The sequence below is a fragment of the Schistocerca cancellata genome, chromosome 11 (genome assembly GCF_023864275.1).
Source record: "Schistocerca cancellata isolate TAMUIC-IGC-003103 chromosome 11, iqSchCanc2.1, whole genome shotgun sequence".
In the NCBI taxonomy this organism is placed as follows: Eukaryota; Metazoa; Arthropoda; class Insecta; order Orthoptera; family Acrididae; genus Schistocerca; species Schistocerca cancellata.
The window spans coordinates 165321508-165342275 of NC_064636.1; the positions used below are offsets into that span (position 1 = coordinate 165321508).

At 41.6% G+C, this 20768-nt stretch overlaps 1 protein-coding gene across 1 annotated transcript in view; it reads left to right on the forward strand.

The window, feature by feature from the left end:
- Nucleotides 1-20768, forward strand: part of LOC126108436 (protein RCC2) — a 97137-nt gene that overhangs the window by 9122 nt on the left and 67247 nt on the right. The window contains exons 2-4 of the mRNA XM_049913653.1: nucleotides 2150-2420; nucleotides 17215-17346; nucleotides 19500-19588. Coding sequence (XP_049769610.1) covers nucleotides 2150-2420; nucleotides 17215-17346; nucleotides 19500-19588 — 492 coding nt within the window. The remainder of the gene's footprint in view (nucleotides 1-2149; nucleotides 2421-17214; nucleotides 17347-19499; nucleotides 19589-20768) is intronic.

Below are 20768 nucleotides of genomic sequence, written 5' to 3' on the forward strand. Positions count from 1 at the left end.
CAACCTTGTGATGAAGAAAACATAAGTGACGAAAATACACAGCAAGAAATTTCTTCTGATTCAAATAATTCATCATCTGATGATTCAGTAGAGAGAGATAGCTGGCTGTCAAGTAGTGCATATTTTTGTGGCAAAAATCGATTCAAGTGGTCTACTCACCCACCAGCTAGGTTCAGAGTCAGAAGCCACAACATCACCACTCACCTGCCTGGTCTCATCAGTACACCTCGTGAGAAACGGAACATGTCACCAATCGTGGCAGTTGCTTATATCAGATGAAATGACTGCAATTATTTGCACTTGCACTAATCAGAAAATAACAGAATATTCAGAAAAGTATAAAACTAATGCTACTTACACTAACCATGTGAGTATTATGGAAATGAAAGCATTTTTTGGGTTGTTGCTATTATCAGGTGTATTCAAATCTGGCTATGAAGACATGTAAAGTTTATGGGCAACTGATGGAACTGGCTGAGATATATTCAGAATAACGATGTCGGTAAAGCGATTTATGTTCCTGTTATCTGCTTTGAGATTTGCTGATGTGAATTCTAGGAAAGAAAGAACTACTAATGATCGCGCTGGTCTCATCTGAGAAATATTTGGAAATTTCATTCAGAACTGTCAGAAAAACTATAGCTGCTCAGAATATTTGACAGTTGATGAAATGCTTTGCCCTTTTAGATGGAAATGTTTTTTCAGGGTTTATATGAAATCGAAGCCTGCTAAATATGGCATCGAGATTATGTGCCTTTGCGACGCTAAAACACACTATTTATACAATGCTTTTATCTGTACGGCCAAAGCAATTGCTAATAAAACGAGCCGACTCTCAGTTCCGACACAGAATGTACTGCAGCTTGCAGAACCTTTATTTGGAACAAACAGAACTATAACTGCTGATAACTGGTTCTCTTCTGTGGAGTTGGTTGACAAACTGATTGAAAATGGTTTGACCTATGTTGGAACGATGCGCAAAAATAAAAGGGAAATACCACTAGAATTTTTAGCCAATAAATGATTGGTAGTAGGATCTATGTTATTTGGTTTTGTGAAGGATAAAACATTGACATATTATGTCCCAAAAAAGAGTCAAAGTGTAGTGGTAATCTCAACAATGCACCATGACAATTCAGTCAATGACAACAATGGAAAACCTGAGATAATTGAATTTTACAACAAAACAAAAGGTGGTGTTGATACATCAGATCAGAAATGCGCCAATTATTCAGTCTCTAGAAGAACTCAACGATTGCCATGTCATTTTTTCAACAATATTGAATATTGCGAGTGCAAATAGATTCGTATTATGGAAGGCATCAAATAGTGGAAAATGTACGAAACGTAATCATTACATAAAAGAAATTGGACTGAATTCGATAAGGTCATTTATCACAGAAAGGAAGATAGCGTATTCTTCATTTTCAGTAGATTTGAAAAGTAGAATTGATAATTTTCTAGGGGCAGCTGATGAACCACAAAATGACCTACAACTAGAAAATTCACCTTGCAATCAAAGTGGCTCACGAAAATGAGGATGTTATTTATGTGGTCCTAAAACTGGCAGCAAACAATCACAAAAATGTGACAGATGTCTTAAATTCATCTGTAAATGACGAGCAGAAAAAAAAAGTGTTGTGTACCAAGTGCCATTCTTAGTTCAGGTACTGATATAGATAACATTTGGACACTTCCATGTTTCGTTGTCATTATTTTTGTTTCTCAGTGATGGCATAAAGAATCCCTATTTATGTTACGGGGAAGTTATGAGAAACCCCATGCTATATCTAGGTTTTTAATCTAAGCCTTTTTTGTAATCATGTAGCATTCCAAAGCAAGTTATTAAAATTTCATGTAAAATATGAGACGTAGGACTTAGATTAAAAAATTATACTATGAAAAAGTTTTGCTCAATAAAAGTTGATTTATGTTTGAAACAAAACTTATTTTAATACAATCATTACATATTTACATATGAATTATATCTTGTATGGGGATTATGTCGAATTTTTATTCAAGGATCCATTTGGACCCGCGATTGCAGTTACGTTTGTCAAAATATCGATTCCGGTTAAGGGTTAATTAATATTTGACCCTGTGTAGGAGGCATAGAGTTTACTTTCAGGTGTGGCACACATGTTTACAGGTAGAAACACCGATACCTCCACAGACGGACGTGCCGCCGGTGCGTCGAGAAGGCGGTACCTTCCTAATTGCCGGCTGCACAAACTGGGACCTGACCGGTCGCAAGACGGCCCCGAAGAATGCGGGCAAAGTGGGGCCGGCCTCGGGTCGCAACCTGTGGTCGCCGCACAGATTCGCTCCACTGGCGGGAGTCCGTGTCAAGCTGGTGGCTTCCGGCTGCAATGCTGCCCACAATATCATCGTCACAGAAGAGGGTCAGGCACTCGCTTTGGGTAAGCCAGATTTGAAGGTTCGTGTTTATTGCCCATGCGTGATGCTCTCGGTGAGCTTCTCACTGGACGCACTAACAAAAATGGAACACTGTAGAGAAATTTGGATATTAGAGTAGTTATTATTGGAGAAAAAAGTTCGTACATAGTATTTCCTCCTCCTCCTCCTCCTCCTCCTCCTCCTTTTCACCTTCCATTTGGAATCTATTTTGGAAAAGTCTAGTCAACCAGAGACCGGGATGGTACGAGAGAACAGTTGTGAAGTATGGGGAAGGAACTTTGATTGTATGATAATGTTTAGAGAAATCTTTCTTTTGACTAACTTTAATCTGTGTGCCTATCTACAACTTTTAGTAACTTGTTGTCAGATGTAGCTCTTTTAGCAAACTTTTCTTTAAAGGAAATAATGTTATTACAGCCCTTAGGGTTAACAGTTCACTCCCAACTCCAACAAGATGTCTACAGACAACTCAAGTTTATTAACTAAAACCTGGTGCTGGACTATGTTTGGAGTGATTACCAATATAAAAATCAATCCTCAGTTATTATTCAATATAAGATCATTATGTGAAGTATTTATTTCATTAGATTATATTCTACGAATGTAATATTCGTAGTCAGGCCTTCTGGTCACGGTTCCACTGCCCACCGTAGAGCTGAGATGTGTGTACACCTGTCTGTCACTGCAACTTGTATGCACACACAGTATCTTGTTTGACATTGAGAGATCTTTAAAACATCATCCAAACACACTACCAGCAGTAGCTGTTGTAATATAAAATCATCCCACACATAATTACTCAAAATAACACTGATGTGATTGTTTCAAGCCGTACTCAGTTCTGTGTCATTTGGAGTCGTATGATGTTGCATTCGCTATGTAATTTGTGTTTGCAAATTTGTACCTTCATAACTGCTAGGTTCTGTACTGCTCTTATCCTTAGATCGTGGTTTCACAATAAAGTTTAAGCACTCGAGGCGTTTCGAACGGAGAAATGAGAAAATAACTTCAATTGTTTTGCTATCTTTTATGTCATGAACTACCAGTGTCCTGAAATGTCGGCTCTTGCTTTGTTTTTCATAATAGTGCTACATTAGGCTCCATTTCAGTGACACTACAATGGTGACCACGTGACAGTTGGAATATACTTTGTGATTCATATTAATGTTTGGAAAACTGAAGTGATGTAGACAACACTGAGACAAGTAATTTAACATGACACAGGGGGTCGCAAGTGTCGGGAAGTACCCAAAAAATGGATGAGAAATACGGGACGTGTGACTGTCACCAGATGATGTACCTCATGTCATGTGCAGTGGGGGCTAGGGCATGAAGGGACGATTGAGCAATACAACACCAAATTCAAGAAAATGGCGCAAATTTCGAACAGTTACTAAATTATTGTCCTTGATGTAACCAAGTAAAAATTGTTCTTATTTCTTTCCTTTTGTCCCTTCTTGTTTTACTTTCAGACATTATTTAGTAAGGAAAACACAGGCCATTTACTGGTAATGATGCAGTTCTGAAGCTTGTATTCTTTTACTTGTTGTGACCTGATAACTGTGTGTTTTGACCTGATAACTGTGTGTTTTTGTTGTACTGTACTTTGCAGTGAACCAGCATGGACCGTGAAACAGGTAAATAAATAATAAATCTTGTCTCATTGTAAATGGGTAATTATCTAAGAGTGAAAAAAAATACTGTCTACAAGACTCGAACCCAGAGCTCCACATACTAAAGTCACCCACGTGGACCTAGAGCCCCACCGACACGAATGCTCGACTCGAGTCGGAATAACGAGGTTTGACAGAATGATAGGCGTTCGCCGCACGTGCGACGAGGTGCATCATCTGGTGACATCACACTTTCAACATATGTCATCCACTTTTGATGTATTTCCGCGCGTTTCCGACTCTGTGTGTCTTATATTAAATTACGTGTCTCAGCATCGTGTAAATCGCTTCAGAGATTGTTAAACATTAATAAGAGTCACAGCGTATAAACTGTGTGGTGTGTTCACTACATTGATAGCATCCCTCTCTCTCTCTATTTCAGACAAAACAAATGTACTGTCTGCCAAAAGAAGTTAAGCATGCAGCAGAAGAGGAGAAAATGAAATGAAACTATCGGTGGAAAGAGTACACGATGTTAATTCGAGGATTACAAAATAGTAAAATTTAGGAAGAATTTGGCAGTATGGTCCTAGTTATCAAATGACTTTTCTTCTCTGGCCAGGAGGCATCCACTGATTGTTCGGAAGGGTTTCATAGTCGTCTTATCCTCTCCAGGGGCAAGATGGCTCACAACTGTTGTAACTGGTCCTTATATTCCTGATACTGGCACTGTTCTGTCGGGTATGGATCTGAGAATCTTTCATGTTGAGAAATGAGGAGGTGGTACCTGTTTTAATTCATAAAAAGCTTTCTACAACCAAGGTTGCATAAATATTTGTTTATTTTCAACAACCAGTTCCCACAGACTTTGCTGTCATCTTAAGTTCTTCAAAATTTTTGTTACAAAACATGTTCATTGTGAGTGGGAACCTCATGCCAAGTTGTCATGTTAGTGGATAAAATACGGCACATTACAAAAATCATTGTCAGAAAGGAACATTTACACTCATAAAGCACCTTGTGCACATGGCCATGTCCATATATGTAGCACACACATATGGCTATTATGTCATAAAAATCACAAAATACAATAAAATGCATGCTATCACATCTTTTAACATGTTCCATTTATTGATGATTCACCTTACACAGCGTACCATACACATGAAGGTACTGTTTACATTTTACTAATCATATGCTACTCTATACTAATATATCTAAAAAGAAAGATGATGAGACTTACCAAACACAAGCGCTGGCAGGTCGATAGACACACAAACACACACACAAAATTCTAGCTTTCGCAACCAACGGTTGCCTCGTCAGGAAAGAGGGAAGGAGAGGGAAAGACAAAAGGATTTGGGTTTTAAGGGAGAGGGTAAGGAGTCATTCCAATCCCGGGAGCGAAAAGACTTACCTTAGGGGGAAAAAAGAACAGGTATACACTCGCGCGCACACACACACACACACACATATCCATCCGCATATACACAGACACAAGCAGACATTTGTAAAGGCAAAGAGTTTGGGCAGAGATGTCAGTCGAGGCGGAAGTACAGAGGCAAAGATGATGTTGAAAGACAGGTGAGGTATGAGCGGCGGCAAATTGAAATTAGAAATTAGCGGAGATTGAGGCCTGGCGGATAGCGAGAAGAGAGGATATGCTGAAGGGCAAGTTCCCATCTCCAGAGTTCTGACAGGTTGGTGTTAGTGGGAAGTATCCAGATAACCCGGACGGTGTAACACTGTGCCGAGATGTGTTGGCCGTGCACCAAGGCATGTTTAGCCACAGGGTGATCCTCATTACCAACAAACACTGTCTGCCTGTGTCCATTCATGCGAATGGACAGTTTGTTGCTGGTCATTCCCACATAGAACGCTTCACAGTGTAGGCCGGTCAGTTGGTAAATCACGTGGGTGCTTTCACACGTGGCTCTGCCTTTGATCGTGTACACCTTCCGGGTTACAGGACTGGAATAGGTGGTGGTGGGAGGGTGCATGGGACATGTTTTACACCGGGGGCGGTTACAGGGGTAGGAGCCAGAGGGTAGGGAAGGTGGTTTGGGGATTTCATAGGGATGAACTAAGAGGTTACGAAGGTTAGGTGGACGGCGGAAAGACACTCTTGGTGGAGTGGGGAGGATTTCATGAAGGATGGATCTCATTTCAGGGCAGGATTTGAGGAAGTCGTATCCCTGCTGGAGAGCCACATTCAGAATCTGATCCAGTCCCGGAAAGTATCCTGTCACAAGTGGGGCACTTTTGGGGTTCTTCTGTGGAAGGTTCCGGGTTTAAGGAGATGAGGAAGTGGCTCTGGTTATTTGCTTCTGTACCAGGTCAGGAGGGTAGTTACGGGGTGCAAAAGCTGTTTTCAGGTTGTTGGTGTAATGGTTCAAGGATTCCGGACTGGAGCAGATTCGTTTGCCACGAAGACCTAGGCTGTAGGGAAGGGACCATTTGATGTGGAATGGGTGGCAGCTGTCATAATGGAGGTACTGTTGCTTGTTGGTGGGTTTGATGTGGACGGACGTGTGAAGCTGGCCATTGGACAGGTGGAGGTCAACGTCAAGGAAAGTGGCATGGGATTTAGAGTAGGACCAGGTGAATCTGATGGAACCAAAGGAGTTGAGGTTGGAGAGGAAATTCTGGAGTTCTTCTTCACTGTGAGTCCAGATCATGAAAATGTCATCAATAAATCTGTACCAAACTTTGGGTTGGCAGGCCTGGGTAACCAAGAAGGCTTCCTCTAAGCGACCCATGAATAGGTTGGCGTACGAGGGGGCCATCCTGGTACCCATGGCTGTTCCCTTTAATTGTTGGTATGTCTGGCCTTCAAAAGTGAAGAAGTTGTGGGTCAGGATGAAGCTGGCTAAGGTAATGAGGAAAGAGGTTGTAGGTAGGGCGGCAGGTGATCGGCGTGAAAGGAAGTGCTCCATCGCAGCGAGGCCCTGGACATGCGGAATATTTGTGTATAGGGAAGTGGCATCAATGGTTACAAGGACGGTTTCCGGGGGTAACAGACTGGGTAGGGATTCCAGGCGTTCGAGAAAGTGGTTGGTGTCTTTGATGAAGGATGGGAGACTGCATGTAATGGGTTGAAGGTGTTGATCTACATAGGCAGAGATGCGTTCTGTGGGGGCTTGGTAACCAGCTACAATGGGACGGCCGGGATGATTGGGTTTGTGAATTTTGGGAAGAAGGTAGAAGGTAGGGGTGCGGGGTGTTGGTGGGGACAGGAGGTTGATGGAGTCAGGTGAAAGGTTTTGTAGGGGGCCTAAGGTTCTGAGGATTCCTTGAAGCTCCGCCTGGACATCAGGAAAGGGGTTACCTTGGCAAACTTTGTAAGTAGTGTTGTCTGAAAGCTGACGCAGTTCCTCAGCCACATACTCCCGACGATCGAGTACCACAGTCGTGGAACCCTTGTCCGCCGGAAGAATGACGATGGATCGGTCAGCCTTCAGATCACAGATAGCCTGGGCTTCAGCAGTGGTGATGTTGGGAGTAGGATTAAGGTTTTTTAAGAAGGATTGAGAGGCAAGGCTGGAAGTCGGAAATTCCTGGAAGGTTAGGAGAGGGTGATTTTGAGGAAGAGGAGGTGGGTCCCGCTGTGACGGAGGACGGAACTGTTCCAGGCATGGTTCAATTTGGATAGTGTCTTGGGGAGTTGGATCATTAGGAGTAGGATTAGGATCATTTTTCTTCATGTCAAAGTGATATTTCCAGCAGAGAGTACGGGTGTAGGACAGTAAATCTTTGACGAGGGCTGTTTGGTTAAATCTGGGAGTGGGGCTGAAGGTGAGGCCTTTGGATAGGACAGAGGTTTCGGATTGGGAGAGAGGTTTGGAGGAAAGGTTAACTACTGAATTGGGGTGTTGTGGTTCCAGATTGTGTTGATTGGAATTTTGAGGTTTTGGAGGGAGTGGAGCTGGAAGTGGGAGATTGAGTAGATGGGAGAGACTGGGTTTGTGTGCAATGAGAGGAGGTTGAGGTTTGCTGGAAAGGTTGTGAAGGGTGAGTGAGTTGCCTTTCCGGTGGTGGGAAACCAGGAGATTGGATAGTTTTTTAAGGTGGAGGGTGGCATGCTGTTCTAATTTGCGGTTGGCCTGTAGGAGGATGCTCTGAACAACCGGTGTGGATGTGGGAGAGGAAAGATTGAGGACTTTTATTAAGGATAGGAGTTAATGGGTGTGTTGATTGGCTGAGTGGATGTGTAGGTGAAGGATTAGGTGGGTGAGGGCAATGGATTGTTCGGTTTGGAACTGGTATAGGGACTGATGGAAAGAAAGGTTGCAGCCAGAGATGGGAACTTTAAGTGTGAGGCCTTTGGGGGTGATGCCGAATGTCAGACAAGCCTGAGAAAATAAAATATGGGAGTGTAATCTGGCTAGGGCAAAGGCATGTTTACGGAGGGAATGTAAATAAAACTTAATGGGGTCGTTGTGGAGGTGTTGTGAGGGTGACATGGTAGTAGAAGGTGGAAAGTGGAACACGAGGCTGAAATGAAAATAAATATAAAAATATATGGGGAGAGATGAAGGTAAAACTAGAAAGCCCTCTTTGCTGACGAGGCAACCGTTGGTTGCGAAAGCTAGAATTTTGTGTGTATTGTGTTTGTTTGTGTGTCTATCGACCTGCCAGCGCTTGTGTTTGGTAAGTCTCATCATCTTTCTTTTTAGATATATTTTTCCCACGTGGAATGTTTCCCTCTATTCTACTCTATACTAAGGTAGATTATGCTGAGAGCGGAAAAAAGATTTCGTTCTGCATATGTTGACTAATAAAGTATAGGAAAAAACTGCTTTCAAACCAAACAACGTCTCGAGGTTAAAGGCATTTATCACAAGCTGTTGCAGTTTTTCTAATCAGGTGACACCACAAAAGGTGTGCATTTCACCTATTTATCCATAATTAATAATATGCAGCACACTGACACTACTACAATAATGGCCGTATCTTTTAATTTCCCTTAAATTGTTCTGGAAGTAAATTATTATAGATGGATGAAATTTTCAGTTATTTTGTGACATTACTTATGTTCAAAAGTAGTCGCATTATATAGGTTAAATACCATCTATAATGAAAGTTGTAATATGACCAGTTTTGTTCTGCTTTATTTTAACAAAACACACAGAATGGTGAGATGACAGTGGTTCTTCACAACATAAAAACATGAATGTATTTAGTGTTGGTAAAAGTGCTGTGTGCTAAAATCTAACACATATGTGGAAGAACAGAGAGAATGGCGTAAAGAACTAAAAACCTGACGACTACTAAAGATACATTAGCAGCGTGTATATGACCAGGGAGATCTGGGAAAAACCCAGGAACTTTTCCATCAGGGAAAAACCCAGGATTTTTTAGAATTCCAGGAATTTTTTTGTTTTAGTTTCTTGTTAAATTTTTGTAATTTTGCCTGGTACAAAACAATACAATAACAAAGGATAGTACTGTATCCCACTCCTGTAGAATAATACTGCAGCAATAAAACATGAATGAGAGAGAGGAAAGAAAGAAAGAAAGAAACAAAATAAAACTTAAGTTGCAAAGCAAATGCGCCATATACAACAACAAAACACAGTGATCATACAAGTGTGTCTCCCAACAGCAAAATGTGTCAGAGGATTAGGAAGATTATGCAATGCTTCATAATAACAACCTTTCTCCGACGAGCGTGACATCACAACTGTTAACATTAGATTCATTTGGGCAGTTGTGAACAGGCTCATGTGCATGTGCAGTTGAGTCGCACACGAGTAGTACCTTCTTCCACTTCTGGCTACAGATGTGTTGCTGTTGACTGTGTAAGCAGTCGCAGCAAGCAGCTATATGCTACTGGGACCATCACCATCTAGTATTGCTGCAGTTCGAAAATATTGTTGATCCGGGGCTGATGCATAGAGCAGTCTGAGTTGTAATGGGGAGGTGGATAGTCTCAACGTGCCCTGTGTTTAATAAGTGTAACGATTTTGCTGTTTCCTCCTCGTTTATTGCTTTCACGTCAAATGAAAACAAAACGGAGTCCTGTGGCCGGGAGCTATCAAGTGAATTAAAATAGGTTCACATAATTACGAAAGGGTAACATATGTTATTATTTTCAGATTTTATTTCATTTCCATCTTTCTGACAGTCGAACATTAATAGCCCTGCAGAACATTGAAGTTATTTTTGTCTGTTTGCTAAAGAAATTTGGCTTTTATTAATCTTTTCTGTTGAGGCAATCAATGTATTTGAAGCGAACTGTTTAATATGCGCGTTTTCATCTTCTAGCACTTACGGCATTATGCCATAATAAAGAACCAAACATGAGAATACAGTACTGGTACCCCAAAAAAATTTATGTCCGAATCTGGACATACGAATCTGCACTTTAAGCTGAATTATGCATTTTAGTATGGTTCTTGAAATTCCGATGCTCGAGTATTCTCTGACGTCTTGTTTCTTTTATAACATAATGTAAGGTCTTTTAATGTTTTACACGTACGAACACACAGGTTTCCTGCGTGATTGTAGCTGTGCGAGTGTATTGACACCTGTTACCTGGTGCTCTCTGGCAACTGCTGAAACAAACCTATCTCTAAGAGGTCACGGGAAAATATTGCGAATGATAGTTGGAAAAGCGTTACTTTCAAAGTAAATTTCCCTAAACGGGATTTGAACTATGTGCAAGAATGTATGGTCAATTTCTTAAATCACAAATTGTTTGACTCTCATTTAAAAATGAACTCATTGAGGACGATCGTTAAGAAAAATTTTGAGCCCAGAAGATCAAACATTTATGTCATTATTAAAAATGTTACTGGCACATTTGTGTGATGTATCTGAAAGCGTAACACGCTCAAAAAAGAACAACATTATATGTGAAAGCTTCTCTTGCAGCTTATTAATCTTCATTATATTTGAAAGCTTTGCTTTTCTTGTAACAACACTGTGTATATTAATTTAAACCATTAACTTTTCCTGTTTGTGTGTACACGCTACTTAACAGTGATATTACTATTGGCTGACTACATCCCGTGTTCTATGCTCTGAATTGGCTGGCGAGATCATGTGACACGAGCCAGAACTGGCTTACAAAAGAGCATCGCAATCTCAATTTCAGTGCTTCAGAAAGTAACATGCGGTGTTTAGTGGAACTCACATTTATACTTACGTAATACGAAAGTATGCAGCGCATATGTTGCTACACATCAAAGATCTTTCCAAAATGCGAAATTCTATGCCGGTGTATAAAACCGTAACCATTCAAAGGATTGATAAGTTTTACAGGTCAGAGGAGGAGTATATTCTCACTTAACACGGAAAAAGTGTATTTTCACCCAGGAGAAAGTGTATTTTTAAATGGGAAATCCGAGAAAAATCCGTAATTTTTTTCCTCGTCCTGCTGACGAGAATAGAGTAAAAAGTGTTTGTCTTAATAAAACGTCCATTACAGTTGCAAAATACTGTATTTAACCTATACAACTTGTATATCAGCAGTTGTGGAAAAAATAGGCTGAAAAGCAAAGAAGAAAACATGTAGCAAAAATACTATGTACATAGCATTAGCCGCTAAGGGTATCTAAAATACAGCATTTAAAGGCCTAGATCGGGCTTCCGATTTTGATAGTTTTCCAGACCCCTGTCCGTACGTGTTTGTCATCACCGGCAGCCTCGTCTCGAGGTCGGCAGTTGTGGAAAACCCGTGCGTGCACACCGACGACCTTTATATCCACGCCTCGAGCCCGTCGGCCAAAGACTCCGGTCTGTAATCCACGACCTCTTTCAGACATTGAGAACGCCACCACAGAATTCGTATATATGCGAGCTGAATTGGTACTTAGATCACCAAATTGAGCACCTGTTGAAGTGAAAATTGAGAAAGCCTGAGAAAGGGGTTGAGACTGTGCCATTGAAAGAGCAGCCAGGAAAACTGCTTTCACTGATCAGCCAGAACATTATGACCACCTGTCTAATGGCTCGTGTGTCCAGCTTTGGCACGAATAACAGCGGTGACACGTGACACGGAAGCAGTGAGGCCTCCGTTGATTATCGGAGGGAATTGGCACCCCGTCTACACACAGGCGCGAGCGTGCGCGTCACCTAATTCCTGTAAATTCCAGGGTGCGGGCCGATGAGCTCTGACACTATATTCGATCGTATCTCGGATTTGTTCGATCGGGTTCAGATACGGCGAGTTGGGAGGGCCCGCACATCGTTTGGAACTCGCCACTGTGTTCCTAGAATCACTCCGTCACATTCCTGGCCTCGTGTTTTGGCGCATTATCTTTTTGAAAAATGTCACTGCCATCGGGAAATGTGATCGTCACGAAGTAGTGTCTGTGGTCCTCGTCCGTCGTGGTGCCTCGCACGGGCTCTGCTGGACCTGCGGATTCCCGTGTGAAAGTTTCCCGGAGCTGCCATTTTATCTGTGTCTCACAGTACAGGTATCGCGGAGCTGTTCCCCTGGAAGATTACACATTCGTGCACTCCCATTGGCACGACGAAGAAGCTATCGGGATTCGTCGGACCGTGCGACGGTTTGCAAATGTGCCGACATCCGGTGCCCATTTTGTTTGTAGTTGCCGACGTCGTGGTGATATCGTCAGCACGTGCTCGGGTTGTCGACTGCAGAGGCTGATCGTCACGAGTGTTCGGTGCAGTGTGTGTTCGGACACTCGTAACCTACCCGGCATTAAAGTCTGATGTTAGTTCCGCCACAGCTGGCCACCTGTCCCGTTTTACCAGTCTGCCTACTGCCGTGCCTACGACTTCCGACATTTGTACGAGGGGTGGCCGTCCGACCTCAAGACATCTGCACGTGGTTTCGCCACGCGTCGAAGGCACTCAGCACTGCACTCCTCGAACATGCAATAAGTCGTGCCGTTTCCGAAATGCTCGTGCTGAGCCCCCGGGCAATCACAGTCTGCCCCGGGTCTAACTCGGGTAGATTGCCCGCCTTCCCCATTCTACGTAGGTGCAGCACGCTTACCGATGCTACGTGCACTGTGCGTTTGTCTTACTAGCAGTCATTTCTCGCCAGTTGACGCTGCTAACGCGTGGACTGGTTTATATCGACAGTAGGCCAGTGGTGGTAATGTTCTGGCTGGTCAGTGTAACTACCGTATTTACTCGAATCTAAGCCGCACTTTTTTTCCTGCTTTTGTTATCCAAAAAACCGCCTGCGGCTTAGAATCGAGTGCAAAGCAAGCGGAAGTTCTCAAAAATGTGCCGCCACAACTAACTTCTGCTGAAATTTTAAAAAAAGGTGGAAGATGAGCTTTTTTTCTCCGTCCCAAGTTTCGACCATTTTCATACATTATCCAACGTAGTAAATACAAATTCCGTATTGTTCATCTTTGAATGTAGCAGAATTTCAATGTACTACGAAAATACGACTGGCAAGACTGTGTGGGATGTTTGTCAATATGGCCAACTCTACGTTCTGAATTTTTTCCTACCTGTGAGAAGAGATGGTTGCTAATAGGAACCTGATGAAATGTGAATCACATGCACTATTCTCTTCACCATAAGAATAATACGAATATAAACATTTTGCCATGTATTATTTCATGTTTGCTGCTATCTCATTTAAATCCTGTCTGCCTAATAAGCTACGAAACTAGAGACAACAGCAAACGCGGAAGAATATACGTATCGTGTCATGTTTATATTCGTATTATTTTTATGCCTAATAGTGATACAGTCAGAAATTAAGCACGGCAACTGACTAGATTTTTAAACCTAAGATGACTAATTTCTGTGCAGAATTTGATGTACTAAAGAAGCGGCCGCAAAGATTTTCAAACGGAGAAAAATTTTCGCCAAACTCTCGTTCAGAACATGTTCTATCATACGCAGTCTATTATTTGGTTCTTGTTGATTATTATCAAAGAAAGCAGCAGTGTAAGTAACAATAAATAGCAGTCTCTTAACATTGTTTCGCTAATGAGACGATTCCTCTCTCTTTTTTTTTAATTGTAAGCGGCGGTAGCGCGCACAAAAGCAAGCCATGCCGCGAGCGGCGACAGGCCGTGAACACGCACTATGAAAATACGACAAACAGTGCATGACACAGTACAGTAATGCATTTTCAGCTTAGAGTGGCGTAAACACCTATAACAAAGAAAACGGCAGTTATCAGATCAAAGCAAAATAAGCAATCGATTCAAACCAGACGAAGCGCGTGAAAAAGGAAGGGTACCCATACAAATACTGACGGAGCGCCTGACGCATAGCAATGGCTACCTGGTAAAGTTTAACTGCTAAGCTTACGACTCGAACCAAATTACTGTAACTGTATCGTCATTCATTCGACTTAAATTGTGTCTCATATTACAATGGACCAACTTTGTTTCGATTTGGAGGTGCAGCCTAAAACTTTCCTCTCCTTTGAATTTCGAGTCTCAAATTTCAGGTGCGGCTTAGATTCGGGAATTTTTTTTCCCTTTATTTCGAGTCTCATTTTTCAGGTGCGGCTTAGATTCGAGTGTGGCTTAGATTCGAGTAAATACGGTACCTAATACTGGCCTAGTGTCTGGGAAGATCAGTAAACTCCTGCGGAAACACTGACAAGGGTACAATTGTAAGGTTAAAAACTATTCAGACCTCCAAACGCTGGGTCTGTACTGCGTTCCTCGTGAATGTGACATGTTTTATGTCGGACAAACTATTAGAACAGTTGAGGAGAGATGCGAGGAGCATCAGCGATACACCCGAGTTAAACGATGACAGATTAGCTGTTGCCAAACCCTGCTTCGACTATAATTATGAAGTGAAATACGATTTGACCAGTATAATGGTGCAGACGTCTAGTTTCTAGGACACCTCGACGAGGGACTGTCGAAATAAAAATGTCAGAAATGTTAATAAACGAGGATGGAGGCTCAAATTTGAACAAAACCTTGTGTGCGGCACTCAGTTTATTCAGAGCTTGCCGGCCAATGGGTCCGGCAAAGCTGGAAAATGCTGAGGAGAATTTAGATTTCAGGGAATATTAGTATGGGCTCTGAAAAACAAATGGGCATCAAAGAGCGTAATGGGCATTGAGATTCTCATTCGGTTATACACTGAAGAACCAAAGAAACTGGTACACTTACCTAATATCGTGTAGGACCCCCCACGAACATGTAAAAGTACCGCAACACTATGTGGTATGCACTCAGACTAATGTCTGAGGTAGTGCCGGAGGGAATTGACACCACAAATCCCGTAGGGCCATCCGTCAGTCTGTAAGAGTGTTTCTGGAGCCGCTCTGTAGCAATTCTGGAGGTGTCATATTGTCCTGCTGGAATTGGCCAAGTCCGTCGGAATGCACAATGGACGTGAATGGATGCAGGTGATTAGGCAGGATGCTTACATCAGTCATATCTAGATGTATCAGGTGTCCCGTATCAATCCAACTGCATGTGCCCTACACCATTACAGAGCCTCCACGAGCTTGAACAGTCCCCTGCTGACATGCGGGGTCCAGGAATTCGTGAGGTTGTCTCCGTAACTGTGCACGTCTGTCCTCTCTATACAATTTGAAGAGAGACTCGTCCGACCAGGCAACACGTTTTCAATCGTTGACAGTCCAATGTTGGTGTCGATAGGCCCAGGTGAGGTGTAAAGCTTTGTGGCGTGCAGTCGTCGAGCGTACATGAGTGGGCCTTCGGCTCCGAAAGCCCTTATCGACGTTTCGTCGAACGGTTCGCGTGCTGACACTTGTCGATGGCCCAGCATTGAAATCTACAGCAGTTTTCCGAAGGGTTGCACTTCTGTCACACTGAACGATTCTCTTCAGTCATTGTATGTCCCATTCTTGCAGGATCTTTTTTTGGCCACAGCAATGACGGAGATTAAGTTTTATCAGATTCCCGATATTCACGGTATACTCGTGAAATGGTTGTACAGGAAAATCTCCACTTCGTCGCAACCTCGTAGATGCTGTGTCCCGTCTCTCGGGTGCCGACTAAAACACCACATTCAAACTTGCTTAAAACTCGGTAACCTGAAATTGTTGCAACAGTAACCGATCTAACTACTGCGCGATACACTCGTCGTCTCGTATAGATGTCGTAGAACGCAGTGCCGCATTCTGCCTGTTTACGTATCTCTGTATTTGAATGCGCGTGCCTGTACCAGTGTCTTTGGCACTTTGGTGTAAATAGTGGCTCCGGATTGACAGTAGTTCAGTGGGGTTGTAGTGCAGGTGATGATTACACACGAACAGCAAAGCTCACAGTGTGTGATGAAAACTGGGTTGGTCGTCAAAATATTGCTCATAAAATGGAAATGACAAGTCTGCTGTGTACTCAGAAGCTCACCATTAATCGAACATACTGGGGCAACTGCAGAACAATTGTTTGTAAGCCCCCTGTGTTACCTGGAACCTCTCTTATTTTATGTAGTCTTTTCCTGTCAGATACATGCACAAGGAAGCAATAAATTGGTTGACTCATTTAAAAACGTCCTTAGGATTTCTCCAGTGAATCACATTCTTGCATCTGCCTTACCTGCGATTATTTTTACGTGGTCATTTCGTTTAAATTGCTCTGTATATCTATTCCTAGATGTTTTGTGGATGTAACTGCTTCCAGTGATCTGCAATCGTGTAATCGTAGAAAGGTGGGTCTTTCTGCCTCTTTATTATATGCTAAATTTGTTTATGTCGAATGTCAACTTCCAATCTGTACACCGAGTGTCAATACTCTGCAGGTCTTCTGCTTTTCACCAGAATTTTCTACCGTCGTAACTTCTCTGCATCGACTACTGTGTCGTTTATATATATTGTGGAAAGTAAACGTCCTATAACACTCCCTTAGGGTACGAGCGAAGTTACTTCTACGTCTGAAGATTTTTCTCCATTCGGAATGATGTGCTGTAGTTGTTTTTTGACCCTGTTTTGATTCTGGTGGAGGAGATTTTTAATCTCCAGATTTTGGAGTGGGCACAGGCTTGCCTGTAGCTGACACTGAAAGTTGGTTTCACAGGTTCTAAGTTTGTATTCTAATGATAGTAACTGAAACGTGTCAGCAATATAATAATTTAAAGAAACCATTCAGTAATGTAGGCAGTATTGCAATAAAAATTCTCTTGAGTGGTTGAAGTACAGAAAGTAGATATTTACTGCTTTACGGCTAACCACTAATTTTTTGCATTGTAAATGCTGAAGGAAAAATTCACTTACGCATCTGATTTTTGGTTCCAACTCTCTTTCCGACAGGTCGAAACGAGAAGGGGCAACTGGGTCTCGGGGACACGGTGAGACGCGATATACCGACACCCATCGAAGCTGTGAAGAACCTGAATGTGGTCGGTGCAGCGTGTGGGCGGAACCATACTCTGCTGCTGACAGGTAAGCTGAGTGAGTCTGCTGCAGTGCGCGCACGTGCGCAGGCCCTATCTGCCAGGTGAGTAACTGTGGTAGTTACACGTCTCACCAGGCAGCCTTGCGCAGGGGCTGTCTTCAGTATTCTTCGTATTTGTAGGATTTGAAGGTCATTGTCCGTGTGTCATTTTCCCAAAGGAGTACCACCCAATTATCAAAAAAGCTTCAAAATGTCATCATTGTGGATTATATTATTTCTGAGCAGTGTCACGTACAAAACAGCCGCTTTGAAATGTTTGTTCCTTTTTCCTTTTCGGTGCCCCTTATTCGGGCCTGGTCGGTACTGGTGCAGTACTTCTCCAGTTTTGCAGAAAATCGAATGTTCTCGTATGTGGGGTGTTATTACGATAGGATCTTCACTCCTGATGGCGACTACTGCCGGCTCCCCCACTCCCCATCCTGTCTCTCTACATCTAGTGGAACAGCACAGTCAGATGTGGCACTGCCTATTTCAAAGTGTTTACTTATCTTGTATCTGAATCGTGATGTGGGAACCGGGTCGGTATTTGCCTAGGTCGATGTGGAAAAGCACTTAAAAACTGAAATGTGGGCTGGCCTAAATACTGGCTGCCTGTCATTAATCCACGCGGCAGCTTCCATCTGAGGCTAGCACGACTCCCCGTATGCCGGAACTGGACACTTCGACAGGCCCAGCTATTCAGATGTGTAAATGGAAATGCTAGTTAATAAATATTGAATCATAAAAATAATGTTATTTTATTGTTGTTGTTGTTTTCATTATTATTTTCCAGTCACATTAAAATGGAGGTAGATAGTCATAGTAAATTAAAATTTGGTACAAAGTGCAAAATGTCAAACATAAAATAATTTTTTGTTTCTAGATACTGAGCAGTACTATTGCTGTATATATGTTTTATGTTACAATAAGGCATTTTGTATGCATACATCAAAAGGTGGTGTTTTTATTCAAAAAGTGTGATTCAGTCTTTTAACCAATTAACACCATACTGCTGTAGGAAATTGATGTCCAGGTGCTGACCTTCAAATACTAAAAGTACAAAAAAAGGCTCCCGTCAGTTAAATTCTCAATATTATTTAATCTCGCACAGGTTACCATTCGAACACATTTGAAGAGATGGCCGTAAAGGGTGCTTATTACCTTTTAAAAGATCTTGTGTGATGTAGTTTGCATATTTTGCTGTACTGCATTTTGCACAGACTCACTGGGTTTGTATCTGTAGTTAAAGGTTGCTATGTATAATTTAGATTTTCTTGTGTCTGATAGGTGAAGTGTGCAAAGTCCAAAAATAACTGTCAGAAAAAATGGAATTTTAAACTTTGAGAGAAATGGTAAATATTACAATGCTCTTCAGGTTCACTTTCTAGCAATAGGCCTATTTAATATTAATTTTGTTGAACATGAAACACAACAAGAATTGGGTATACACTATTGTGTTTCACAGCCAAATTAATGTGAAATAGTACTCCAGTTTGATTGATTCTGTACTAAACTTGTGTGTATAAAAATACCAAAATTTTGCAGTGAAGCTGACACTTGCCAAAGTACTTAATGTGCAAATTGTTTACATTTGGTGAAGGTTGTCAGTAGTTAGCACAATAATACTGTTCACATATATTAAAGATGAGGAGAAAAACAAATTGCAGGTCATAATTTAAAACTGTTAATTTCTAAATTTAATGTTAAATTTTTTAATATCTTGCTGCTCAATATCTCAACAGCTGTCATAAAATAAGTAATATTTATTACAATTTGATATTTTCATACGATACTTTAATATACATTAGATTTCTTGGAAAATTTTTTGTCTTTTATTGTTATTGTTAGTGTCTACCAAACAGCTCAGGAGACTCCATTTGTCGTCTCGGCCTTTTCGAGTAAACGAAAGACTGCACAGGCAAGCCTCGTAAACCCGATCGTGACGTACAATTCTGGAACCTTGCATTTATGTGCAGTGCAGCAGTTATTGTTTGCAGAGATTTTTTTTATATTCTCGTTCCAGTTGCACTTTTTTAACCAATCAATAAAGCATTCGTGCATTCAGCTGCCGGCTCACCCCGGAAGGGGTGGAACTGCCAAGCGGGTCGATGGGGCGAACGACTGCTGGACACGGAGGTAAAAGTGGTGACGTTGTTTGCAGATACGGGTGCCGTGTTTGCAGCTGGTGACAACAAGCTGGGCCAGTGCGGCGTGGGCAACCAGCACCCTGTCATCGCCACGGCCACTGTGGTGAGTAGGAAGCCTATTATTTCTCAGTTTCGTCACCAGCAGTGCAGCTGCAGGTGTGCTAGCTGTAATGAATCTTGCTTGCTCAGAACTTTCGTACTTCAGTGGAAATGTTTGATTATTCCACATCTAAAGCGTATATTTGATCACCGAACCACTGTTTTTGTGATAATATAATTTTATTTCTCATATTGATCCATTTAACAACAGCAATCTTAGACTGTAAAAATAGTAACTGTGATTGTTAACTTAAAGGGTCAAAAATAACTTTACAGTGAAACTATTAGTATGCTTCAGTTTTCAGGTAAACAAAATTTCTATTTTAGTTTCTCTAATTTTGTTATTGATAATTCAGTCGACAATTATACAAAGACAGGAAGCTGATAGTTTTTATATTTTCAAAGTTGGCAACCTTAATTATTAATTATTAGGTACATAAATCTTTATATAAATAATTATTTCCAGAAAAATTATGCTAATTATACCAGAAAAGTAATTCCATTTAAGACAGTCATAATAAAATTCTTTTGAACTGCATCCTGTTCTAGAAGGATCTGGAATACTTATAGAAATGACAATATTATGAGAATGATAGATTGCTACTCACTACATAGCAGAGATGTTGAGTCTCAGACGGGCACAACAAAAAGACTACCAGAGACAGTAGTCATCTGTTCGTGAGCTGTTTGTGAACAAATAGTGATGATGTCAAAAATCAGTACTATTCCAGCAACTTTGAAAGAAAAAACATTTGACCTATTAATTGAAAAGCATAAACGGGAACTGACATCCTAGACAATGAGACAGCCATAGCAAGATAAGTAACACTTACCTGGTAATATAATGTCTCTGTCCCTATGAAATTATACGAATGTTCACCACACTAGAATAATTAGCTCAGCGTAAGATATTTACTTTCTGTACATCTACGAACAGTTTGATAGCGAGGGATGTTGTTGTTGTTGTTGTTGTTGTTGTTGTTGTGGTCTTCAGTCCTGAGACTGGTTTGATGCAGCTCTCCATGCTACTCTATCCTGTGCAAGCTTCTTCATCTCCCAGTACCTACTGCAACCTACATCCTTCTGAATCTGCTTAGTGTATTCATCTCTTGGTCTCCCCCTACGATTTTTACCCTCCACGCTGCCCTCCAATACTAAATTGGTGATCCCTTGATGCCTCAGAA